The 26,441-nt window shown below is 36.4% G+C and overlaps 1 protein-coding gene across 1 annotated transcript; it reads right to left on the reverse strand.

Moving 5' to 3' along the window:
• HEPACAM2 (HEPACAM family member 2) lies at positions 1 to 26,216 on the reverse strand. Its single transcript, XM_083870294.1, has 11 exons — positions 26,111 to 26,216; positions 25,276 to 25,415; positions 19,435 to 19,785; positions 18,080 to 18,364; positions 11,796 to 12,092; positions 8,813 to 8,938; positions 8,705 to 8,729; positions 8,545 to 8,582; positions 7,134 to 7,207; positions 5,622 to 5,734; positions 1 to 2,421 (listed from the first exon to the last, which is right to left on the reverse strand). The coding sequence occupies exons 2-11, from the start codon at positions 25,343 to 25,345 to the stop codon at positions 2,412 to 2,414; spliced, it is 1,389 nt and encodes a 462-aa protein (XP_083726420.1). The 5' UTR covers positions 25,346 to 25,415; positions 26,111 to 26,216; the 3' UTR covers positions 1 to 2,411.
• Between the last annotated feature and the right edge of the window lie 225 nt (positions 26,217 to 26,441).

Below are 26,441 nucleotides of genomic sequence, written 5' to 3' on the forward strand. Positions count from 1 at the left end.
AACAATATATTATAAGCAGAAGATCACTTGCCTGTGTTTCTCCTCTGTCTGTTTCAATAACATATTCAATAACATATTTCTCCTTTCAGAGGTGGTTCTGCTGCCATATCTAGAAGAATTATTTAACCCAGTTTTTCTTCTTTCTATAGTAAAATAAATTTCCCTTCCAGTTGAGTTTTTCTCTGTAAATTTTTGTTGTAAGTGGAGAGTAGAATTGTGGCAGCCATGACTTGCGTACAAGGCCTCTAGGGGACATTTTACTTGCAACAGGCAGGTTTTTGTTTCTTATTTACAAACCTAATGATGGGTGTCCTTTCCTGTGAAAATGCATGGACCCACAGAACTATTGGGCATTATGTGATAAATAAACAAAATTGTTTTATTAAGTTTACGGTTATTTTTACAGGCATTTTTCAGACGTTTAAAAGACTGTTAAGGCGGACTTCTGTGTTGGACTACTGAAGTCATCTCCCATCACTGATGAATGGCTAAATCCAAATCAGTTTCTTCATCTATTATTGAGACATGAGCACAGACTCTGCAACAAAATGTTTTGGGACCTTAAAAATGCACTTAGGCATGGGCTTAGGTGAGCTTAAAAAATTGTAGAATGGAACTGATATTGACCTGACTTTTTTTCCCCCCCAGAAAAAGCTTTAAAAATGTAAACAATTGGCAGTTTTAAATACAGAGAGTCCAGAGGTGGAGAAACTACTTTCTCTTAATTTATCTGCATTTCCTGCCCTGTGGCCTGTAGTGACATCCAATGTGGTAAGATGGAATGGTCTCAAACACTTCAGAAATTAGCATACTCCCTTCAGAGCAATTAAAATTATCACTCCAGTAAGAAGAGGAGGAGAAAAAAGGATGAAATTCAGACTTTGCAAATCCCAAAGAGCTGTCTTGATTTGAAACACACATGAAATCAGCTTTGACTGAACAATGGAGGAATTTATGGGGAACTCTCTAAGCTTCTCAGTCTTTCAGAGTTCTGCCCAAATGTTTCTACTTAGAGCCTCTGCCTGATGCCTTCATGTCAGATGTCTCTTTCTTAAGGAGCAAATCTGGTGACTACATTATTTTTGAGATCATGTCACTACTACTTGCATATTTGGGCTTCATGTGCTGCCTCTGTGAAATGCCAAATCCTATTTTCCTCACACGCAATGGTGCAGTTTTCCCCTTTTTTTTTCAGTCTCACAAGATCAGAATGCTCACTGAAAACCATGCTATTTTTCCTTGTCTTTGAAAGATGGAGACAGGAAAAATGTTTAGTAAATATGGATTAAGGAGGTATTTTTATTAAGTGCAAATTATTTTTCGTAATACAGAGTGCTTTAAATAATACCATACAGCCTGTCTTAAAAGGTGGACACAATGTATGCTTTCTCATTACTTGCAATAATGATTTTCTGCACAATTAACCATTCCTGAAGTAACTTTTTTTTTTCTGTAGGTTAATTCAGTTCATATTTCCTCTTTTCCCTGACTGCAGCTAACACCAACTAATAGGTGACCCTGTGGAAATAATAGTGAATTTTACTGCAGGATTTAGAAGCAGCTAAAGAGGCTTCTGGAAGAGCATTCTTCTATTTGCAAAGGGACTTGTAGCACACTGTTTAAACAAAGTAAAATTAGTTTCATTTGTACTGGAGAACTATTTTAATATACAAATAGCCTGAACTTTCTGCAGCTTTTGGAAATAATTTGAATGAGAGTCAATGAAAAACAGGCTCTTCAGCAGCAAATAGAAAACCAGTTGAAATGCAAAGGAAACAGATGAACACATTTTTCTGAATAATATACATATGTACATTTTTGTAACTGCCTGACAGATCTGTTTCTATGCTTGAAAATTATGTCATATTAAATGAGTTTAAAAGAATGACTTTATTCTAAACCCCAAATATATTTTGCAATCTGACATACTGCATTTATTATTTTTCATGCCAGTGTGGAGCATGACTTTTCCTGTGAAAGTCAACTCAAATAAAAAAACCTTCTGTTTCCTATTTTTTGCTATTTTTTAAAATAAAACAAGCATGGATGGCATCCTGGGCCTGGTTTCTTCTTGTGCCTCTGCCGATTGTTTTTTAAAAAAGGTGCAGGTTTTATAGTGCATTTTTTAAGCTATCCCTTTGTCTTTTGTATTCACTGATAAGGAAAAAAAAAAAGAAGAAAGAATTAAAAATGTCCCAAGGAATTATTACTTAAAAAAAGAATTAAGAAATGGGCAATTTGCAGCACCCCAAGAAAAGGGATTGTCAGTCTTAAGAGAAATTGCTATTTTAAGGCAAGGTGGCACAAGCTTTTGCTACTCTTGGTGTTGTTGGTGTTTCCTTCTATACATTATAAAGAAGAAGAAGTAACTTTGGTATTTTCAGATGCTTTGATTTCTTCTTCCTGTATCTTCATATACATCTAGGAAAGAACATATACATAGATAAGCATAATACTTGTCCACAATGCTGTTTTTGTTTCCTTTAAAAGAACTGTTGCAAACATGTAAGCAAACCAGCAGCTCTAAACAAAATTCTTCAGCCTGAATAAGATCTCTGGGCACATATTTGCAGCAGGCTGATTTTTGACTGAATTTTAAGCATGTATAGTATCTAGTTTTTAAGAGAGAGCACAGGTTTGAGCCATGAATAACATAATGGGTAATACGGCAACCTGCATTGCTGCTCTTTCTGTACAGATATTTCAAGCTGCTCATATTGTGCAACAATAATATATACCTGCTAAAGGGTGGTGGTAACCATGGACTGAGCCAGTGCAGTCCACAGTACAGCCCTGTGCTGAAATGCCTGGCAAGGCTTTGCGTCCTTACTGCACTTTAACAGCTGCCAGAGCAGAAATTTGTGAAATGGTTAATGATTGACATGAGAGAAATGGTATGGATCAGAGGAGAGGAAGATTATGTAAAATTATCTTCATTTGGTGTGAAAATGAAACCTAAGTTACAAACAGTTTTTAGTGGAACAGTTATGAGCTATCAGTGCTTAACCTCTCACTCATTAGCTTTGGCAGACATCTTTGGATTTCTTCCATACATGGCAGAACCTGTTCAGTTTGTCAAAGGATTTATATTTAGTTTTTAAAAAAAATGTCCAAGGGCAGGAAAAGAATCAAACCAAAATGGCTTAAAAGAATCTATTTAATGAAAAACTAGAGTGTATGACAATCCTGTAACTCCCTGTAGCTGTGGAGCCCAGAGATGAAGCAGAACAGTACCCTCAAAATCTGATTTTGTGTTTTCTCTTTGATAATTTGGAGGAGAAGAGGAGATGATTCTGAAAAAGTCTGTTGTGAAAAGCAACTAATGGAAGCATATGAATGTAAAAGTGCAAAGCCAGCTATCCTCTTACCTCATGCTTTGACTGTGATTAAGTTATAAGTCTGTCAGTCCAAACCCAAGAGGTTTAAAGAATTTAATTATTTTCCAGTGGTATTTCGACCTTTTAAGAGCTGGGGACCATCTAAAGTTTTGTAATTATTTAGGCTGCCAAAGGCATATGCGCATGTGTGGATAAAGGATAAAAAGGCTGATAAAAGCTCAATGAGAGGTGGAAAAACTATTCTCAGGTGTTAGGTATTGGCTAGTCTACAAATTTGCTGGTACTGTCACTGGAATTTCTAAGAGCAAGACAGAGAACACCTGCTAATTCTGGTGAAGTTACATTCAAAGACGGGATTTGAAGATTCTCAAACTGTAAATCTGAGAATTAAACTTTACTTTTGACTGATTTTGCTTTACATACTTATTTTAATAAATTTGTGGAATCACAGCAGTTTCATTTAGAAGCACTGGGAATAAGAATAAAGTGACCACTTAGCTAACAAATCTGTTTGGGCCCCGTAATATCTGTCCTTTGGCTTTGTACAAAGAGAGATTCCTGCCATAAACAGAGTGCAGGCAAGTTTTGTATAATTTTTCCCATGAATATTGCTGATTATTGTACAGATGACTGCATCCCGAGTCTGTGGGGTTCATCCATAAGTAATCATTACTTTGCACTACAGGAGTTTGCAATTACTTTCCCAGCTTCATTCTTTGTTCTGTGGTGTTTTGTTTCTCCCTTATACTGAAATTGAAGCATCCTGCTGTAAGCACCAGTATTGACTTAGTCATTCCTTATTTATTTATCTCTCAGAGTGCTCCTTCTCAGCAGGTCAGGAATTGGAAAATTCATGTATGTGGTCCTTCTAATCTGAGTAGTTTGCCCAGTATCATGCTTAGCAGATTTTGTGCTATTAGCAAAAACTTTTTCCTGTTTCCTTTTCAAAATATGAAATATGAAAAGAGCAGCAAAATTGGTTTATGCAAATGAGTCCTTTACAACTACAGAATATGTTTTGCAAAGTTTAAGCTGAAAACTGAATTGTCACAAAGTTCAAGTTACCTTTGTATTGCATTTATTCCTTTTTTCAGAGGGGTCATGTATCAGTGAGAAAGTTGAGAAGGAAGACATGTACGAGGAAGAGCAAGAATATACCTACTTTATGAATGGTATTTTTTACATCTGGCTTTAAAATTCCTAGGGTTCAAAGTGAAAAATTCTGAGCAGAACAAAAACATCATTAGCAGTTCAGTGCTGCTTTCTCACTGACCAGCTTATTTGGACATAGCATGGCTATGTGTTTACATACATAACTTGGACACACAGTTGAAGACATAACCTAAGATATAACTAAATTTTTTGTAGTGTAAGTACTGCATGCTAATGCAGTCACATAAACATTGTGATTACTCAACCAACTGATTAGCATATTGTTAACAGTATGTATTTTTCTTTTCAACTATAAAAGAAAGAGAACACATTAAAAAGACATAGAAAATGAGATATAATAGGCTTGTTACCAAATAAAGTCTTATGTGCTGTTCTTAATTTGTAAGAAAGACTATATTCACAATAGATTTATGGCAGCTATACCACAATTACAAAAACTTTAGTGTATTCACCCTTCTTATGCTAGGGAGTGATATACAGTTGGTTATTTGAACAAAGCCAGGTCTGTGAGACATAAGCACAACGTGCTGTGGCCTTCCTGGTATTTAAGTCAGCAAAAGTGTTTCTGTGGAGTTCCCAGTCAGGGTTCCACACAACAAGAATTCTTTTTCTATGGACACACTTCTTACTCAAGTACTAGTCTGTTAGTATTTCAGTGACTATTTTAACAACAATGATTATTATTCAGCTGACCAGTTTCAACATTGCAAAAACCTCCACCCTAATTCTACTTTGCACACGGCTGAGAGGTCTGGAGGCCATGCTACCAATTAAAATGCTTTGATTGAATATTTAACCTGTTCACCAGGAAATGCTGATGTTTCAGTGCTCTATTAAATTAAGTGGGAATTTTCATTTGAAGCTGCATTTGAGGAACTTACCTTTTGTTTTTTAACAAAACTGGCATAATGAAACAACAGACTGGAGTTTTGAGGAGAAGTGAGGGATGGGATTGGATAGGAAATGGTGGAGGAATTAAGGTAGCTTATATATTTCCTTCCATAACCCTCTCAGTGGAATCAAAAAACAGCTACCAAAATGTAAATTTTTCAGGATGCAAAAGTATTTGTCTTTGAGCTATCATGTGAGTGAACAGAGTCTGTAACTTACTGTTGGTGGTCTTCTTGTGGCTGCTCAGGAATGTGCTGAATAACTTCATAAACTGTACTTAGCATATCCTGGGCTGCAACAAAGTCAGGGCCAGGAACAGATTGACTTGGAACCTAAAACCAACAAAGTGTATTCCTACTTTAAGTATATAAATGAAAAGATTCAACAGAAATTAAACTGTTAATGTAACTTGTAATTTTTAAAATTTTTCATCAGTTTGGCTTGTGGATTGAACAGGTAATCTCTGCTAGCTTATACTTCATTTTGGACAAGTTCTTGTCACATTAATAGTAAGCAAGTAATAGTTTTAAATTCATTTAGCCCCTTAAAAGGTTTAGGATGCAGCTTTTGCATTTAATACAGAATATATGTTATATTAAAATACCACAAGTCAAGAAAGGAACATTTAATAAAGAGAAAAGCAGGAGTAAAAAAGCAGTAAATATTCAGGACATGGCTTCAGCATAAAATTCCCACTGGCCTGTCAAAGAGAGAAAAATGCATGTAATTTCCATAAATCAAGTAATATTGATTGTTCACCATGTTAAGTGTATTAATTTCCTCCTATGTCATGACAAGAGATTTACCTAGACTCCACATCCATAAGGAATTACCAGTCTTTCTGCCTATATCTGCCTATACCAAACTTCCAGTTCTTCATTATCTCAATTTTCTTATTTTCCCTGTTCTCTGCTGACTAAAATGAATCAGGAAGGTGTGACAATGTGACCCTGTGACCGTGCTTTAAGAGCTCTCCCCTACCTGACCAGATTGATGCACTCCAAAGGTACAAGATTACATTGCTGGCAATTTTCCGTAGCCAAGGGCAAGTCTTTCTTCTATTTCCTCCTAATTTTACCATTGTCTCTAAATTTTGTGGCCCTCTTTCTGATTTTTTTTTGTCCTTTTACACCATATCAGAATGATCTCCAACTGCTATGCAGTAATATCAGCAAAGACACAATGCAAGAAAACAGCAAATGTTGCAGGATTCTTTTTCTGCTAGCAAAATTCCTTTGCTTAACTCCTCCCTCACAATACATGAAACCAATTTTTGTGAAATACAGCTGAGATTTACCTTACTTTTACACTTTAAATAACTCCCTGCGACTTTTCTGCACTGCCAGGGCTGAATGTTGCAGAGCAGAAATATTAGGGTCAAAGGAGAAAATGGCATCACAACAGTATGCTTGCCTGTGTGACACGGGAGGTTCAATGCTACCCAGCTACCCAACACTACTAATATTCTTTTAATATAGGGTAGTTGAATGGAGATTGCTGTCTTTAGAGCTTGGTTATTCCTTACTTCACTATGTTGATTACAAAGTAGTGAACTAGTAACACAGGAAAGAAAGAGCAAGTGCTGGATAAACAATAGCCATGAATATGATGTCATACAGACATCCATAAGAAGCAACAAAAGCAAACCTACAGAAGGATTCTGGTACAAATATTTAGTATACCTAGAGAAACAGAAGAGAAACTGTCTGTTTATGATGTAAAATCACATACCCTAGAACCATTGGTTAGATCTGGAAAAGCGATGAACTCATATATCCCAAAATCATCTGAAGCATTTTCATGACCTAAAGTTAGAACAAAGATTAAAAAAGATATCTTCTAGGAACCTGGAAAATAATGACTGGCAAGGCATTTTGCCTTAATTTTTAAAACATCCAAATACCACTTATGTGATCTGCTTTTGACCATTTCCTGCCAAGCTCCTAAACTGATGTGGAGCGAAGCAGGACAACTGCAGAGCTGGTGTGCATGGTACTTGGTGATTTCCCACACCTTCTACCCAGTGAGGAGCCTCTTGCTAACTTCAGCAACAATTTTGGTAGAGACATTCATACTCTCTATTCTGGAAGGTAAAATGACCAATTTACTTTCTCCTCCCATGGAAGTGAGGCTGAATTAATAAACTCAGCACATCTACAGTGTAGTAAGGCAGTACTACCTGAATATTTTACAATTCTGAGAATAATAAAAGGGAACACGATACCAATAGGTGCCTCATTATTATTTGGGACTTCAGACACAGCTTGTATTTAGGTGTAGTTAGTCTCTTTCTCTACCCTCCCACTGTCCAAGAGATGTGAGGCTCTTGGTTGTCTCTTGGGCATCATTCCACATGAAAGGTTGCAGCACTAACAACAATGTCGAGTCCTATGCTTTGCTATGACTTTGATCGACCCTCTGTGCTCAGTTGAATGTCCTACCTTCCTAAGCTTCATATACTTCCTTATACTTGTGCATGTAGCACTTTATGGTCTGCTCTGATGCTTTGATAGAAAGGAATGGGAATAAAAGTTATATCCTTCCAAAGAATGGCTGGTCTCTAGCATCTCCTGCCTAGGATCATGTGGGAAGAATTGTGGAGAGAAAAGAGTCAGGGAACAAAAAACACTCTGAGTCCTGACAACACAGAGAAAGGCAGTACAGAATATGGTAGAAGGCTATATATGTATACTGCAATGTCATTAGCTCATGATTTTGATAACAATTGATGCCAAGAACATTTTCAGTTGTGATCCTTCCATGGTGTATCACCTCTTACTATCCCAGAATAACACTGATTTAATTCATATTGGTGACAACAGTGGAATACAGGTATTCCAATCCCAGAATACAGGGATTAATAGGTAGAATTCAAGACAACAGTGCATACTGCTAAGAGCTCCAGGTATGAGCTAAAACCATGTTTGACTTCTCATTTAGGTCTTATCTTAATTAGCCAATCATAGAGGAGTGCAACCCAACCCAACATAAAAACGCACTTTTCTTCCTCTCCTCTTTTTTTTTTTTTTTTTTTCTTTTTTTTTTTTTTTTTTTTTTTTTTTTTTTCTGTTAGTGGGGATGCTATTTTTCTTTTTAGGAATGGACTTTGACCTTATGCCCACACTTATTTCATTACTATTACCTGAAAATGCCTGTGCCTTTCTGTAATCAGCCTCTGCCCTAGAAAACATAAACATGTTTCTCAGTTTGACATCATAAGCCAAGGAAAGAAAATTAATATGATAAAATGCAATTCTCTGGATGGAAAGTACTTTTAGACCTAGGATGAATTGTTTTTCTACCTGCTCTGTAGCTTCTGTTGTATCACTGAAAAAAAAGAAGGAAAAAAGTTACTCTTTTTGCTCCAATGGTCTAAAAGAAGAACTGGACTATGCTTAACTTTTACATACCTTTATGTGGCTGATATCTTTTCAATAGGAACAAAAAGGCCATAGCTAGGATCAAAAATAATGAAATTCCTGTTATTACTGCAAGAGAAGACAAAGATTTTCCTTTCTGGGCCAGCTTTTCCAACCCTGTGACAAAGAAGATGAGATTTAGTATTTAGTTCCTTGTTCTTTACAATGTGCTACAATGACACTGAAAAATGCATCTTTTAAAATTATTCTGAAGGTAGTAAATCTGTATAGAGATAAAAAACTGATGCAAAATCTGGGTCTTGTGAATGGGTATTATTTATTTTTCCCCACAGATCTCCTGAACTGAAAAAGCAGTGATATGCATATCAGAAAAGACTTCAAAGCAGATTAGTGCCTAGAGCTAAATGAAAGTCAGTAAATACAATCCACAAATTACAGCATCACAAAAAGAAGATGCATATTATAACTTGAGGAATAGAGACACTTAACAACCGAAAAAGAGGATGAGAGAACAACTTGTGCTAGATTGGAGGGAAATCCTCCTAGTAGGAGGAGGTATAAAGTAGGAGAGGACAAAAGATTCATTGGACTTTTTCTGAAGATTTTCAGATCACTGACAGTCTTGTTGTTTATCAAACCACACCAGAAACCAATAAATTATCACAGAATTACAAAATCAGTTAGGCTGGAAAAGACCTCTGAGACCACCAAGTCGAACCCATGACCAAAGATCAATATGGCACTAAGTTCCATGTCCAGTCTTTCCTTAAACACCTCCAAGGATGGTGACTTCACCATGTTGTTTTTATTCACATCTAAATATATTCAAAATATTTATTTACTTTGCTCAGGTCTTCTGCTGGGATATGGATTAGCAGGACTTTTACAGCAGGATTTTCTGATACAACACAAACACAAATTGCATATAATCACATATCTAAAAGCACATGGAAAACATTTGTAGTGAATTTTCAAAGACAAGAATGTGAAAGTTAGGAAATTTTAGACGTATTTGCTGGTGCATTCTTAATCTCCTCCTTTTGCTCTGAATTGTGCAGAATTGATGTAATTAAAGGACATGTCACAATCCATACAGGTAAATTAATGTGGTGTATTTGCTAGTGCCAGATTTATTAGTACAATTAAAATGTATATTATTTAGCTGGATGTGTTTCCAGTATTGATGAACTCCTGTGCAGAGGACTGAAACTGCTTACATCTACTTACACCTCCATGTAATTCACTGGCATTGTGCTGGCTACATGTGCAGTGGTTTTCATGCAGATTAAATATGAGGATTTCTAGCCAGATGTGTCCTAAAGATATTGGAAAATAAATCACTGCAACTTCACTGATTTTTTCAATAGTCCTTTAGTGTACTGCTTTCCTTAGGAAGAAAAAGCCCAAATGCTGGAGAATCAGATAAGTCTTTAAAACTGTTCTTTAAAGTGAGTAATTTCAAATGTAGAATCAATGAACCACGTCTCCAGAGATGTATCAGTGCAGAAAACTAAGACATGCTATTTGCATGCATTTAACACACTCAGGCTGACTAACCTTGAAAACTGAGCAATGACATGAGATACCTCATCTTATTTTAGAATCTTGGCTAAAAATGGGTAACAACTTAGTGCAACTATTGATATAATTGTAACTCATTAAAATAATTGTTTTTTTGATAATTTTTAGTATTAATTAGGCAGCCATCTATAGCACCATATAGGTGATTTTCTGTCCCATGGGGAAGTTGTGTAAGGTCTTCTAAAACATCAAAATTCTTGTTGCTACTGAAAATGGGGTTTCTGATATTTTGAATGCCATAGTCCAGGCTCTGTATCTAGGATTATGGGGGTAAGGAAAAAGAATATGGAAAATTATCATAGTCTTTGCTTAGTATGTTTATTCAGTTGCAATCAAAATTTAGCCTGAGCAGCATCTCTGAGAATGAATTGTGTCTGAATTTGTACCTCTTAGAATCAGTCAGTGCTGCTCTGCAAAGTGTAGCCTTGACATCTCCATTTAGTGACATTTGAATAAACACTCATAAAAAATAAAATGACTACAGAGAGGGAAAATGATCTTTTTATATTTTAAATACACAGGATAAAATGTTTTAATAAGATTTAAGTAAAATATTTGTAATTAGGAAATCTATTAAGTGCAACTAAACATGAAGCTGTGGAGTCTTCCCTCCTTTTTGGCCCTTGAAAGGAAATTTCAGCTGAATATTAGATCTTACATGAACTTCCTGGAGAAAAATCATGTTTATTTCTATCAACACATAGTTCCGGTTGCATTTTCTTTCACTACTAACCACAATATTTAGTTTTTGACTGCAGTATTCTTACTATGAAATTGCAACCCATCTTACTTCCAGCATACTGAAAGCCCTGGATTCATGATGAATCAGTAAGTAGCCTGAATCATGGACATCTCTTCTTGTTTACCAGACTAACAAATTTGTTAGCTCTTTGCTCAGCACAAGTGAAATTGCTTTGTTAAATTTTCTAACAGGCAATCTAGTCTAGCTTGTTGAACATTAATAGCATATGTTCCTTATCTGGAAATACTTGTATCCATCTGTATTGAGAAGAGATATCAGACTTCCTTGATATCTTGTTCTTTGCTCTATGCTTCTGGAGATTTTCTGAAAAACCGCTTTGTTGCTATTGAACATAATCATACAGGAGCTGAAGTTACAGTGTATTAGAAATAAAGATATGGGTTCTTCAGAACCCATCAATCAATCCAGAGATTCATAAATATGACTATGAAATCATTTACATGAACATTGTAATAAAATCCCATGAAACTGCAGTGTCTTAGTGGGTTGCATTCCAAGCTGTGTCATACTGCAAGTAAAATCTGTATCCCATGGAATGTCCAGAAGCCCCTTTACTATATTCTTAGCAAAAACTAAATTTTGATATATCTTCTAAAAATTACTTCCTTTTTCTGGGGCTGACACTCCACTCAGACGTTATACTTTACAGCAATGAAGTTACATTCTTACCTACAGATGTAACGACAACTGTGAAGTGAGTTTCATCTCGTTTTCCGGTCACGTTGTTGAAAGCACAGCACATGTAATCTATTGTCTTCTGGGCCACTTTATCAGATACAATTTCCAGGTGGGGTCCAGATTTTATTACTTGAGTGATATTGTCATCCCTCTGAATCCATAAATAAGTGTTTGGTGGATTTGAATCTGCTGAGCAGTCAAACAGTACAACTTCCCCCACGTCAACTGTAAACACTGTCCCTATATTCAGACCTTTGTCTGATTTTACTCTAAGTCCATAAGGTCCATCTGCATTGGAAAGAAGGGGAAACACAGTGAGAAAATGAAAATCAAAGTATATAATTAAAATTTAATCAGAAGTGTATCTCTAAATTTAGAATATTTAAGTGAAGAGTAGCCTTTAGACTGGCTAACATTCAGTCATTTCAGTGAAAAGGCTTTCAGTTCAATAACTAGATCTGTGCTAGGCTTAGCTCAGACTACATCCACTTCATACTGGTCTAATTGTTGTTTAAGGAAAAAGCATGGGTCTATGTATTTCTCAGTACGATAAAAAGAATGAAAACTGAAATCAGCTGGATTTCTATGAAGTAAAGGAGCATATCTTCTTCAGGAGCATATTTGATTTCTACCTCAATGTCAAATTTACTGGCATAAGTAATTTCCCTACAAATTTAAAAGTGAACAAATTGGCCTTGTAATGTTACCTTCACTGCAGTAATTTACAGTTTAATAATTATTTAGGGAACTAACTTGCAGGTATAATACTGAGTGGGGTGTACCTTACATAAGTTCAGAAATTTTTTTCCATAAATGACTGCTAGAATAAACTTTAACTTTTTCCCCCATTTTAGTAGGTTTGTACTAGCAAATAATACTTTAAATAATTAAATAATACTTTAATAAAATAATTAAAAATACTTAGATAAATACTACTATAATTATGCTTTTTTTCAAAGCAAGTTCTTATGCTGAAAGATGTTTTTCTGAATATAATTAGATATAGCATATGCTGTTCAAAACTCATGTGTTCATTACTCAAAAATTGAGCAGATGAGTACTTTTAGTGTAACCTGCATAGGAAAATGAAAGGGAAAAAATATATATTTTAATATTATAAGCATATTTCTCCTGCTGTTTTTACTAGAACACTTCAGGTCTTGCGGGCTTTTATGTCTTTACATGTTAAAATTGCTTTTACAGTTATTTAAGTATAGAAATTATTGTAGAGATATAGTACTCCAAGTGTGCCTTATTAAATAACTTTTTCTAGTTAAAAAAAAATGAACCAAAAAACTCCTAATCATTTTAATGTTTGTAATTCCCTGAGGACTTAGATGAATAATCAAAAATGCACAGACATAACACTGACAGAGCCAAAGATGAAAATATGAAGAATATCTTTTTGGTAGGATCCCTGAAGATCAGTAAAACTGCCTCATACAAAATGGTGTAGCACAAAATGGGCAAAGTATTGTGCCCATTGCAGGCACTGGAATCTAGTAATTTTTCCACCTTCCTGTGGTTGTCTGGAAGAATTAAGATAATGTAGCTGGGTTTGAATAGGAAAATTCTTGCTACATGAAGCTGTACACTTGTATATTTCATACTTTAGTTCCCACCAGGAAATTCAGGATGATGTTACAACATTCTCTAATATATACTTCTATTTACTGTTTGTCTTTTTTTATGAGACTCATTTATTCTTCAAGAACACCTAAGCCACCAGCACATAGCACAAATCAGGCCATTTTGTGTGTGCCTCTGTTTTTTTTCTGTTTGTTCAGGCTTCAACACAAGACTATAGACCACCACATATGACCTCAGTTTAGTCTACTTTTAAGTAAATGTCCACATTTCACAACATAAACTTGTCAATCTTTGAATTTTCTCTACTTACTTCCTAGTGGTAAGCTTTTTGCAGTCTCATCTTAAGGAATGGCCAACATCATGTATAATATTTACTTGGGAAATGAAATACAAATTCACTTCAGCAGGAATTATTGCTGCTCCCACCTACACTGCAGTGGCCACTCTGAAGAATTGTGACTTTTCTTTAAGTTGTAGATTCTGGGCTGCTTCCTCACAGGCTTTTCAGTTCCTGTGCCACTTGCTTTATTGTCTCCAAGAACCAGCTGACGCTGTAATGACCATTTCTGTGAAGTACAGACCTATTCCCCACTGTTTTGGCTTGGCTAGCTTCACTTGGGCTGCGTGCTTCTGTGGAAAGGGAGCTTATCACAGGCGCTCACCTCTTAGAGCTATTTACTTCCCTTTTTTCAGATCTGAAAGGAGAAGGGATGTACTGGCCTTTGACATTTTTTAAAAATGAAATAAAGCCCCTCACAAACTATTTATAGGTAGGAACATAGGTTTTTTTACTTTTCATAGCAGTTCAGTGGTTCTTCCAATCCAATTCTCCCTACTTAGTAGAATTAACTTTTATTTTCATGGATAATATGACTTTGACATGTGTTAACAGAGATAAATGGTAAGAACAGCTGACTGGTTTCCGTGCCCACTGTAGTGGGTGGTTTTCCACAGTCTGAAAAAGAATCAGAACTATGTTCTGCTTTTTCATCAGTATCATAACTGTGCAGCATAAAGAGGTAACACTGAGAACTATATTTTAATGAAAGCTGCAAGTTGAAAGAAATCCCTTTACAAACACTGACACACACTGGCTGAGGAAGTAAGTTTGAAAAAACCAGAGAGGTTATCTTAAGAAATAGGCAAATCTTGGCAAAATCTGAAAAGTGGCATTCCTTGCTGAAGTTAACACATGGATTGGGTAACCCTTCTGCTTTGCCTGGAGCAATATTTTACCTCTCCTGGGCATTGTGTACATCAGGGTCCCTAAACAATGGGTATCTGACAGGTATACACAGCTCCAAGGATGATTTTGAAAAGCAGGCAATTAACAATTCTCTCACTAGTACTAAGTATATTCTATCTTTTGGAAGACTTGAGGAAGAAAATCCCACTTAGTCTGCTGAGCTCAACTCCACCAACACAGTACAACAGTGTCTGCTGCAGCCCACAGGACAGCAGCTTCTTCCAGTCTTGAAATAATTTGTTTCTGATTCACATGACTGCAATAGCCGTGTTCTAGGCTGCATTATCATCATAACTAATGGGGAAGCAGGATAATATTATTAGGACATAAATTAAAAAACACTTTTCATACTCAGTAAAAACCCACAATGACAGCCACAAGCCTTCATGGATGCCTCAGCTCTATTTTCCCTTTCCAGTATTGTTCTCTACAGAAAACTGCCTCTTGCCTCAGTAACACCAGTTAACTAAATGACGTGTAAAATAATAAATCAATCTTTCTGAGTAACAATTTACTGCTCCATGGGAATATTTCCAATTGCTCCTATCACTACGAAACAGTTACAGTTTCCAAGCAGATGGCAGGTATTTACCGTGAGTGACCTTTTCTTTACCACCTGCAGTCACTCCCCCACAGCAATGACATATGGCAGAGAGAGATCCCAGGGCTGGGTCTGGATTATTGACAACTGGGAGCTGGGAGATAAAGTACTTCTGCAGGCAGAGGTTGAACCAAATTAGGTGACTTCATCTAGCTCAGGAAGTAAGACCCCAATTCCCATCACTGACTTAGATATAGAGAATACCACAGGTCTTTCAGCATTACATTGTTTGCTTTTAATACTTTTTTCCAGATTTTATATTATGCACAAAGCAAACCCTCAGTTCTGATGAATGACATTCTGAAAATGCATACACACATGGAGAAAAAGTGAATCTCAAGGTTTTTGACGGAGCTGTATATCACAACCATTTAAACAGCAAAAGACTCAAGAAATGTGGACACTTAAGTAACTTTGAGATTTAAAAATTCTGGTAAACAATACATCAAAACCAGGTTTGTAGTTTAGAACTTGGAAAGATTTTTCAAATTTGCAGAAAAATACATGTAATTGAGTGAGGAAGAAGGGAGGAAACAGTACCAGAGCCGGGACTGAAGGGCACACACATTGACAGAACAAGTGTCCCAGACACCTGTCAGTGCGATTGGTGCTTTGGAGACTATCTCTAGTCTAACAGGTCAGAAATTAAAATCTCTCACGAGCTGTGCAACAGCTCTGAAAGGTAGCAAGAGTGGCAGATGTTCTTTTAGCCTGACCCGAGTTCATTGCATGGGAAGAAGGCTATCAGGCTGGATACAGTGTCGCCAAGTTCTATGTAGGTATTTTTTGAAGACAGACCTGTACAAGGCCAATTCACGGCTCATTAAAGTGAGAAACGAAGTAGAGGAACGGCATTCATATAGCTTCAGGTTTCATTCTCAGCACTTTAAGCACATAAGTGAGCTGAGATTGTGGCTCTACAAAAGCAGGCATATAAAAATTTGCTACTTTGAGGAAAGTTTTTTTTTTTAAACGACAGTAATGATAAGTTAAAGTTCTATTTATTTCTTTGGTTGTTTCCTTGTTTATCATTATTTCCTTGTTTATCATGATTCCTCTGTGTAATGAGATGGAAGCTCAATTAATATTTGCTTTGTTTAGGACTCCTTGCAAGTGCTTCTTCATCTTCAAGTCTGCATTGCTGTCAATTTTATAAGCTACACATAATCTTATATCAGCTCATATCTAACAATGTCCTTGTTAATCTTTGCTAATTTAGGCAGTTTTTTTCTTTTCTCATGGTGCAGTGTAGAGACCATTCCCCCATACTTTAGATGTAAGTCATCCCCTTATCCAATTCTTCCAAGTTATAACAAAACCCCCTGAACAACTAGCAGAACAGATAACCAGAGATGATAGGAGATGAAAGGAGGAGGAGGAAAATATGAGAGCTACAGATGTAAGAGATGTAGGTTCTGAATATGTTAGTAGTGCAATCATAACAAGTTGAGCATGAGCTGCTTACCAGCTGCTAGCTGCCAGAACCTGGAGAAAGCAGGAATGAACACCAGCCCTTGCCTGGACAGGAATCCAGTTCCAGTCCTTACAGTGCCCATTCCAGACTGGGCCACTGGGTAAACTGGCTATATCTGAATAGGACTGGTGGCAAAGTAGGTCCTGGCCTTTCAAATTTCAGCTCTCCTCTGAGAAGGATAACTCAGTCACATATGTGTAGCATGTGCTACTTGAAAATTGAGGAGGCACTGGGAATTCCTGACATGGACCAAAATGAGAAGGCCATAAGACTTGCCATATCATTGTTGAATGGTGATTAAATCAATCTTCTGTTTCCTCCAACTCAATTAGTTTCTCAGGTGCCCTCATTTCCAGTCAAAATACCTGGCTACCTCATGGTTTATTCTTCTGTAAAAAATGGTCTTTATGGAACTCTTAATGCTCCCTCATGTTTCCCATTTGATGTGGAATTGCAATCACATCTTTCAGCTCTAATTTTGCTAAACCTGACTGAGGTCTCTATGTCTCTTCTCCATTTCTGTCTTCTTTTCTTTCCAGTTCAAGGTCAGTATTCTGGGATCTGTGGGGACTGCATGAAGTATTGTAAATGTGGTGTTATCTTCTGTGTGCCATTAGCACTCCCCTTGTTTCCTTGTTGGAAATCCATTGCCCACTTTTATCCATTGCTAGAATTAAACATGTCTTTCTCATGCCTGAATCATACTTTCAGTTCATAGATACCTTGTGATAGCACAATCACCTAGGCTCACTGCCTTGACTATTTTCTAATCAACCTTATCAGCAGAAGCTCATGTTTTTTGTTCTATGAAAGGGCATGCACATTTTTTTTTTTTACTAGCAAATTTCATCCCAGGACTATTACTCTGTCAAAGTCATTCAGTCCTCCTATTTAATGTCATAAATGAACTTCATTGAGACACTCCCTCTCTTCTTTCTGGTGCTATTAATGTAAGTGTTAAAAAGGACTGGACTTGAAGTGATCTTGAGGAAACCCACTAATACCAGTCCTTCAGCCTGGTACTTCCCGTGCTTAGCTTTTTGATACTATTTTATGTCTCCATTTATTACAACATTTTCATGTAAAACCTTTGACTCACACCTGAAGACATCTGTGGAAATCTTGAAGATTCTATTTGAATTCTGCAGTTGAGACTGATCTTCTAGATCAGAGACTGAACTACACAACACTGAATAATTTTATTATCCTGTTTTAAGTTAGAGCTATTACAAACAAGCTCATTTTGAATGCAAGCTCACATACAATGTTGACTCAACTGTCTTCTGCCTGTTTTCATATTTGGAGGCACTCCTTCCAGCAAAATCATTCACACAAAGATACCAATGAATATTTCATATACTCACAATATATGGTTGGTGCAATTATCTCACTTTCCATTGCACTGACAGGGTTAGATACTAGACAGCTGTAATTCCCAATGTCTTCTTTTACTGCAGGAACAATTAGAAGTGTAGCATTGTCTGATGAAAAGGTATAATTAGGGCCAGCATGAAGACGCTTCCCATTTTTCATCCATTGGTAAGCTACCCTTGTACCTTTATCCACAGTACAATTTAGGGTAATATTCCCTACATACTCCACTACTCCTGAAGATGGTTCAGTACGTACAGTTGGTTTTGTGACTGGAACTGTAAAATAAAGAGATATGAAGAGTTGTTAAAGTGACAAGCCATTATATTACAGTCTTCATGGTTAAGATGATTGAAATAGCAATCATCATTCTCTCTGAAAATTAATCTCTTAAATGTAGTTAAAGGTTAAAAAAAGAAGGCCATATTCTCAGCTGGTCACTGTAAGAATTGTTATGTGACATAAATAAAACCAGACTGTTTATATTACTGGTAATAGGATACAGGCTGCAGTCATGTACCATGGCCTCTTGCCTCATATATAAATCACTGAGTCCATGGAAATGAAAAAAGCACAGAGTATGACTGCCCACCTTGTGTGACCTCTCAGCATGACTGCCCACGACTGTGTGCTTTGCCCACACTGGGCACCACTGAAATCTGCTGCAGATTGGGATGGGTTTGGGAGTTAAATGGCAGCTTCAACTTTGTCACCTCAAGATGTCATTCATCTTTATTCCTTCCAAGCCCAACAGTTACAGGGTTCCCTCTGTATAATTCAATAATTCATAAATTACAGAAGCCTCTTGTCATCCTTTTCAGATCATTCTTTCCCATTTCCACTTTCTTTTTTTTTTTTTTAAGTCCCCAGTACAAAGAGCAGAGTCTAAAGAGGGAAATTCAGTACTCTATTATTCAGATCTAGGCTTCTTTTACAGACACAGGACTACAGTCACCAGCAAAATTCAATGGCTCCTCTTTGTTACGGGAAGTAAAGTTGTTCAGGGAAAAAGACTATTTGAAATTCAAGGCATGCTCATGATAGCACAGCAGAAACTTATTAAATTTTTTTTTGACGTCTGTATAATTTCATCTTAAATGTTTCTATACATCTTCAGTTTTTTACTTATAATATAGGAACATCAATCCATATATTAATTTTGCTTAAGCATAACATATTTTAGTGTTTCCTCCTGCAGCAGTAGAAAACAACATAACTTAAGTGTTAGCATTTATTCATGTACAGTTGCATTAAATGAGACACCATTGTAACTGGATACTAAGAACCAGACCTTCAAAATATTGTAATTTTATTTTTAAAATGAAGATACTATCTTTTACTAACTTACCATCAACAGCTACTTGAATCTTTTGACTTGCAGCTATGATCCCATTTCCATGGACATTGACTTTTACAATGTAATTGCCCTCATCACTGCAATTCAATGGATTAATCCTCAAAGATGCATTTGGTGGTGTAAGGGTAAACTTGTGCTGGTATTCCAAGTCTGGAAGTACTGTTTGATTTACAGAGCCAAGCAAGTATTTTGGATTACTGTCAGGCTTCTCAAAAAGCCAAATTATCTGGATTTCAGAAGCTGTAGCATTGAAATTGTAGTCAACAGAAAGATGAAGTGGTTGCCCCTCAATACCATGGATGGTATGAGACGGTACTGTCAATTTTAAGGCAGAACAAATCCCTGCATAAAAATGAAAGAACAAACAAATAAACAAACCCAAAACATAAATTGAAACCCCAGAAAACTCAAATGAGAAATTCTCACAGTGAAAAAACTCTCAAGGCTAAAATTTACAATTTTTTGCATTGTTATAACTCAGATTTTAAGTACATAAGGGGCAAGAGGTCATTTACCTTGGTGAAGCTGGATCTAGCTACAGAGCTCTAGCCTCAAATTATACAAAAAGCCAAAGGAAGGATCTTCTACTGTTGAAAGTTGGACAAAAATGAGATAATGTACATTTACCTTAATGTATAAAATATCTTCCCTTTAAAATATCTTGTATTTCTAGCTCTTATACTGTCTAACAGTGTTGGATTGTAAACTCAGTTTTTAGGATTTTTTTTCTGGGTTGGTTCAGCTACAGAAGAGTTTCTTAGGTACTCTGCCAATTATGCTGAGAAACTTACTGAAAATCTGACAAGCAGCACTTACATGAATGTTGACTAGGACTATATATAATTATTATTGCTGACTGCTCTGTACCTGTAAGACTAAATTCAATACAAAAGTTGCAAAAGTCAAGTATTCCAGTCTTACAAAATTGGCAGGATTACATCTTGCTGTTGATGTGCACAAAAGTGAAATTTTCAGCCACATGATTAAGTCTGTTTTCCAAGAATTCTGTCTCTTATGGTGCAAAAAGGCCACTCCTCAGTTAATCATTTGCTTTCCTGTGCATTTTTTAAAATAATTTTTCCTTGTGATGGCCTAAGACATATTTATAGAACACTATTAAAGCTTTAGTCTTGGGACTAACTGATTGATTTTCGCATTAACTTTTCCAAGGCACTCATGAGAACAGCAATCATGTAAAGAATTGACATTAATAAATGGATCTCACAACACCATTTTAACTGATAGGACTTTAGAGATGAAGAATTTAGGCCCAGAGAAAATTAACAGCAAAAATACAGACTCATTTTGGATGACCAATTTGAAATATTAAGGACACAATTTTTCCAAATACATATAAAAACATTTTTGTATGTTCAAGATGTTCTAGTATGTTCAACTCCAATTGACTCTAGTTGCAGGTTTGGTTGCTCAGATTTGTGTTCAATACTGCTGAAAAAAATGCTGCAAGTGCTAAAAAACCCTAGGAAAAAAGCAACCTGTTATAAGTAAGAAATGTAAAAACTGATTTAAGTAATCCATCTGCTACTGCATAAGAACACACCGGAGACTGAGAACGCACTGCTCAGGACAACACACAATGCTTTCACCATGCACCATCTATTCTTTTCCTGCTAATGATCATTTTTGGTTGGACTTGATGATCCTTGAGGTCCCTCAAACCTGAGATTCTGTGATTCTTGACACGCTTCCAAATGCCTGTAATGAAAAAGTAACTTTCCAGCTGATGTACATGGAATGTGTTTCTACCTGGGTGAGTAGGAAAGGACAGAAGGAGCAATGTATGAAAAATACGTGACTGTGTTCATTAATATAATGCAGAATTAACTTTGTTTCTTAAATTTCCTACTCTCATACCACTATTCTTTATGATAGAAATCATTAAAAGTTCATTTACATCTATTTTCCTAGGTTATGTGACAGAAAAAAAAAATCAGTTTGGTAGCATAATATGGTATCTGTACAAGTCTTTTGGGTTAGAATAATCAAATTTCAAAGCATGGTTGTTTGCCATGAGTTAATGGCAAAGCAAACTTGTTAGGGATGAGGGTTGGGACACGAAAAAGGGGGGATGGTTACAAATACAGCAGTAATGCCAGTAATTAATGTCAGAGGTACTCTGACATGGAAGGGCACGCAAAGTAGCAGAGCACAGATGGAGTGTGAGTGGACTGGTTCATGGGTAGCCAGAAGTGCTGTACAGAATCTACCCCAAAAAGTAATTTTGTGGCTGGCTTCCCTTTTGATACAGCTGAGCAATACTGCTCTCAGCTAAAGACAGCTAACAACATTTCTGAGGGCATAGCAGGGAAGCCAAAGGAAAATGCTGCAGATTACTAACAGAGAAATATACAAAAAGACAGTGAAATCATTTGACAGAAAGTCTGGCATGCCCCTGTTAGTGGGGGCTAAGGAGGAAGCAGGCAGAGGGCTTCAGGCTGCATGGACTTTAATTTGCAAAGGACTGGCTGGGGTTCACCTGAGATAGGAGGAGAACAGGGTAAAAAAAAGAGGAAAATTGTAGAAAAAATGTGGAATGGTTTAAGCGGAGGATATATAGGACAAATATGTTTACATGCTTAACTTTCTAGATGAAAAACCAAAAATGGATGATGCATATCAAAGTGAAGCCTGCTCCCCTACTCCTTTTTAACAGTATTCGTAGCCTGTTGTTCTTGCAATTTTCTAACACTGCACAACTCCTCAAGGCTTGCTAGTCTCTGGTTAACAGGACATTAAATATTTTGTTGGTTTTTCTAACACTTCTCAGATGTTAATATGGTCCCTGACAACATCACAGTACAAATGAGCTTTAAACTGCTGTTGTGCACTTGAAAAAGAGTGAAAGAGAATAATTCCTCAGTAGAATCCTTCATGAAATATTTAATGTACTAGAGCTACTTCATATAACCTACCAATTATATAACCACACATTTCAATTTTTAGATCAACCGGAATAAAATCAAAAACATCTCCCAAACACAGAGAGATCAGTAATTAAAAGGTCTGTCCATATACTTATTCATTTTTTTATGTATGATAAATATGTTCAATTTTTGGGTTTACTTAGCAGTCACGATAGGTAACTGTGCTGTTGGACAACACGCCAGTAACAGAACCAGTGCCATCATAAAATACGTAAAACAAACAATATTTTTCACAGATCTGTTTGTGCAAAAACTTAGCATAACCTAAGCAGGTCTTACAAGCACCAGGATAACTGGGACCACCAGTATGGAAGGCAACAGAATAATAGAGCAATGAAAAGAGAATCAGGGCTGGAAAATTTACTTTCTTTGCAGCTAAAAACTGTTGGAATATAAACTGCAAATTAACTTCATTCTGCTTGATTCACAGGGAAAATTGGCTCTGTGTAATGTCTTGGAAAGACATTTTGATCTGCAATTAGGAAATTATTTTAGCTAGGACCAGAGATGCTGAGGGCAGAAACTCCATTTTCCTCTCAGTCCTTTCAGGAGTGGCTCTGGATAACTCCAGCTCTTGTTGCTCTCTCTGGCTTTGCTGGGATGATTTTGTGGAGTGCCAACATCCCACAGGAGCTTCCCCAAGGCTGGTAGGGCAAGGGAGAAGGCAGGCTGAAACTGGGGCAAGTTATTCGATAATGGTGTTCTATCAAAGGCAAGAGTTTTACAGAGCAGTGATGGAAGTATTCTGGTCTTAGCAGAGATCATGTCTTCTGCAGCCTGGAATATTTTTTCATTGAGAGGGTTATTCTCTTCACCAACAGTGTTGTCAACCACTGGAATGGGGGCACCTAGGGAAGTGGAAGAGTCACCTTCCCTGGGAGTACTTCAAAGATGTCTAGACGTGATGCTCAGGAACATGCTTTAATTGTGGAATTGGCAGTGTTAGATTTATGGCTGGACTTGATGCTCTTTAGGGTCTTCCTCAACCTAAAGGGTTCTATGATTCACTTGTATTAGACTAATTATGATTTTTAATTTAGACTGGAGACTGTTACGACTAATTGAAATAATGTAAATAGCAAAATCAAGGCAACATGTCAAACTAAATTCATATTTAGCAGGCCCAAATTCCATAACATTTAAGCCTATCCCTACAGCTTTACGAACATAATACACTTTTTTCCATAACGATGGAATTCCAAAACATAATTTTTGTATAATGATCGTAAGGGCCGTACCACAATGACCTCCATTTGGAGCTCAGTGATCTGTGCTTTGCTTCCATCTCAATTTGCTATCACCAGTATTAGCAAGCACAACAGAATTGTTGTTGACATAAAACAAGGGCTGCAGTTCTAGTTTAAATAGAAAACTATGACATACTTTTAAGTTTATAACATCAACTGAAACCTGCCTGGCGAGGTTTTAGCATTCTCTGAATTTAACATGCACATCTTGTCAAAGTGAGTTTGGATTGTCAACTGCTTTTCACCAGAGTTCACCAGAGCCCTTTAGCTCTCCTGAACTTGGTGCAAAATGTCACAATATCAGTGAAATATTTTTTCCCTTTTTACAAGTAAGTTTAATTATGGAAAAAAAAATCCCAACCAAACAACCCAGCTGTAATGGTCCAAGAAATCTGCAATTTTTATACCTCCATTTATACCACAGAAAATTTGGGCATACTCTTCCCTGGACTGGGATTTTTGCCCAAGAAAAAGCTCCACTGAGCTTTGTTAGAGGATTTAATTTTATTTGCTGAGGTCAATACCTTCAGTGGCCTTTGCGTCATGTCTCCAATGCACCTGATTCTCATCATGATATGAAGTATGAGCAACACATTTCCCTTACTAGAAAATGTGTATATCTGGGTAAGGATGTAAGGCTTCCTGGTGAATAAACCGGTACTCTAAAGCACCCTGCTTGCATGACAATAACTCTTCTAGGATTTTAATGCAAAATATCCAATAAAGTGGTAAAGTAGATAAAGGACAAAGTCGCTGTTTTTCGTCAACCAAATATTTTTAATTTTTGAAGAAGAGAGACAATAATAGTCATATAAACCACCAATCATTATGAAGCCAAAAGTCTTGAAAAAGTATTGAGCTCAAAATCAAGGAAACTAGGTGATTCTATAATAACCTAGAACTGTGAGGTTGACAAAGAAGATAAAAGTTGTTCCTATACGTGAATGATTAGAGAATGCACTACATTTGTAATATATTTCCTCTGTTAACATTTAAAACACCAATTAAATATAGAAAAAGGTGATTACAGTAGTTTGTAGAAATAAACTTATCTAACATTTGATCACAGGATATTTGTCAAAGCACATAGAACATCTATTTTTTATCTACCGCATGGATAATAAATGCACACTTACAAAACCTGCACCCAGACACCAAACAAATGCACTATTAATGGAGAGATATTCTTCAGTTGACTAAAAGCTTAATTTAGTTTCAATACCAATTATATTTAGATATTACATATGAATGAAAAATAATGTATCAGTACTGTCTCAATATATTTTTAAAGAAGTGTGTAACAGTGTATAATCTTTGGTTTAGAACCTGTCCAGCATTACTTGTTAAAAAGAATGCACAATGTATATGTTACTCAATAAAATGTAATAGTACCTATTTAATCAATACCTATGTTTTACATGTAGATTACGTATAGCATTCATTTTTGTTCAGCTGCTAAAACCTTAGCTTCACTCATAAGAAAAGGTGCCACTACTTGATGAAAAGCTTTTGGGCTACCTTCCTGAAATCAAACATCTGACAATACAACAGAAATATCTTTAAATTTATAATGATAAATCTTAGAGAATCAATTAAGATTTCCCCAATGACAATCAAATATAATTCATACTGTATCTTACCTACAAGCAGAAAATATATCTTGTACTGTAAGTCCCAAAAAAAGTTGGCTAAAGGGCTCCATGAAAGCATCCTGTCCCACACAAATGCCAGCTTCTCAGCACTGAGCCAGGGCTTGGACCTGCAGCTGCTGGTTTATTTGCTAGGGAAATCAGCAATGAGTTAACAGGTCCTATCCTGTCGCCTGCCTTATGTTATTTGAATACGTGTATACAAAGAACAAAGGGAGTGGAGCACCTGTTAGATGAGGACCCATCTTCATTGCCTCTGATTTTATCATAACCCTTCCCCGGCAGCCACAGCAAACATGACACAGAATGTAATAAATGGGGAACACAATACAAAGTACATTTAATTAATAGAAGTAAGTAAATTCACCAAATGAACAGGTTATACACTTATTAACTTCCTTTAGTTACAGTTTCATAAAAAATACTGTGTTGCTACATACTTATTTCAAACTAAAATTAGTATTCAGAATATTTTTTCAGAACTTTTCTAACAACAGCCTCTCATTTTCTGTTACAAAAAAAAAAAAAAAAATTAAACAGCTGTTAAAAAGTCTTACTAATTTTTTCTTAGCATCTTCAAGCCCACAACTTTTCTATATTTTTTTCCTTAACATAAGTATAACTCAGGAAAGAACTAATTCCCTTTCCCTAAACAACATGCAGTGTCAAGTGCCTCTGAGATACCTTTTAAATGAAAGTCCCATGGCTAGAGTGGACAGCTTACTACAGTTGTTAACTGCTGATTATTGTTTCTTCTCCATTAACTTACATCAGTTTAAATTAATATTAATGTAGGGTTTGGATTTTGTCCAAAGCTGTCACTCACCATACAAACCAGCAGCAAACTGGACAAACCCTCCCAGAGCTGTACAGTAAAGTTTGCAAGAGCAAATATTAGCAGTGACAGAGATGGTTTATCCATACAAAACCACACAATATTTTTCCCTAAATAGCATTTAGGCAGCCTATTATCGATTAACAAATACTAGGCTAGACTGTATCCTGCTTTGTGCAGAAGCAACTGGTAGGAACTAACTGCGTCCCCCTCATTGTGTGCCAGGAACAGGGGTACAGCAAGGTGCTAAGCCCTCATCAGAAAGGCTGAACACTCAATTTTTACCTCAGATGAAAACACCCAGATGCTTCCAGGTGCAATA

The sequence above is a fragment of the Zosterops lateralis genome, assembly GCF_965231275.1.
Source record: "Zosterops lateralis genome assembly, chromosome: 1".
Classification (NCBI taxonomy): domain Eukaryota; kingdom Metazoa; phylum Chordata; class Aves; order Passeriformes; family Zosteropidae; genus Zosterops; species Zosterops lateralis.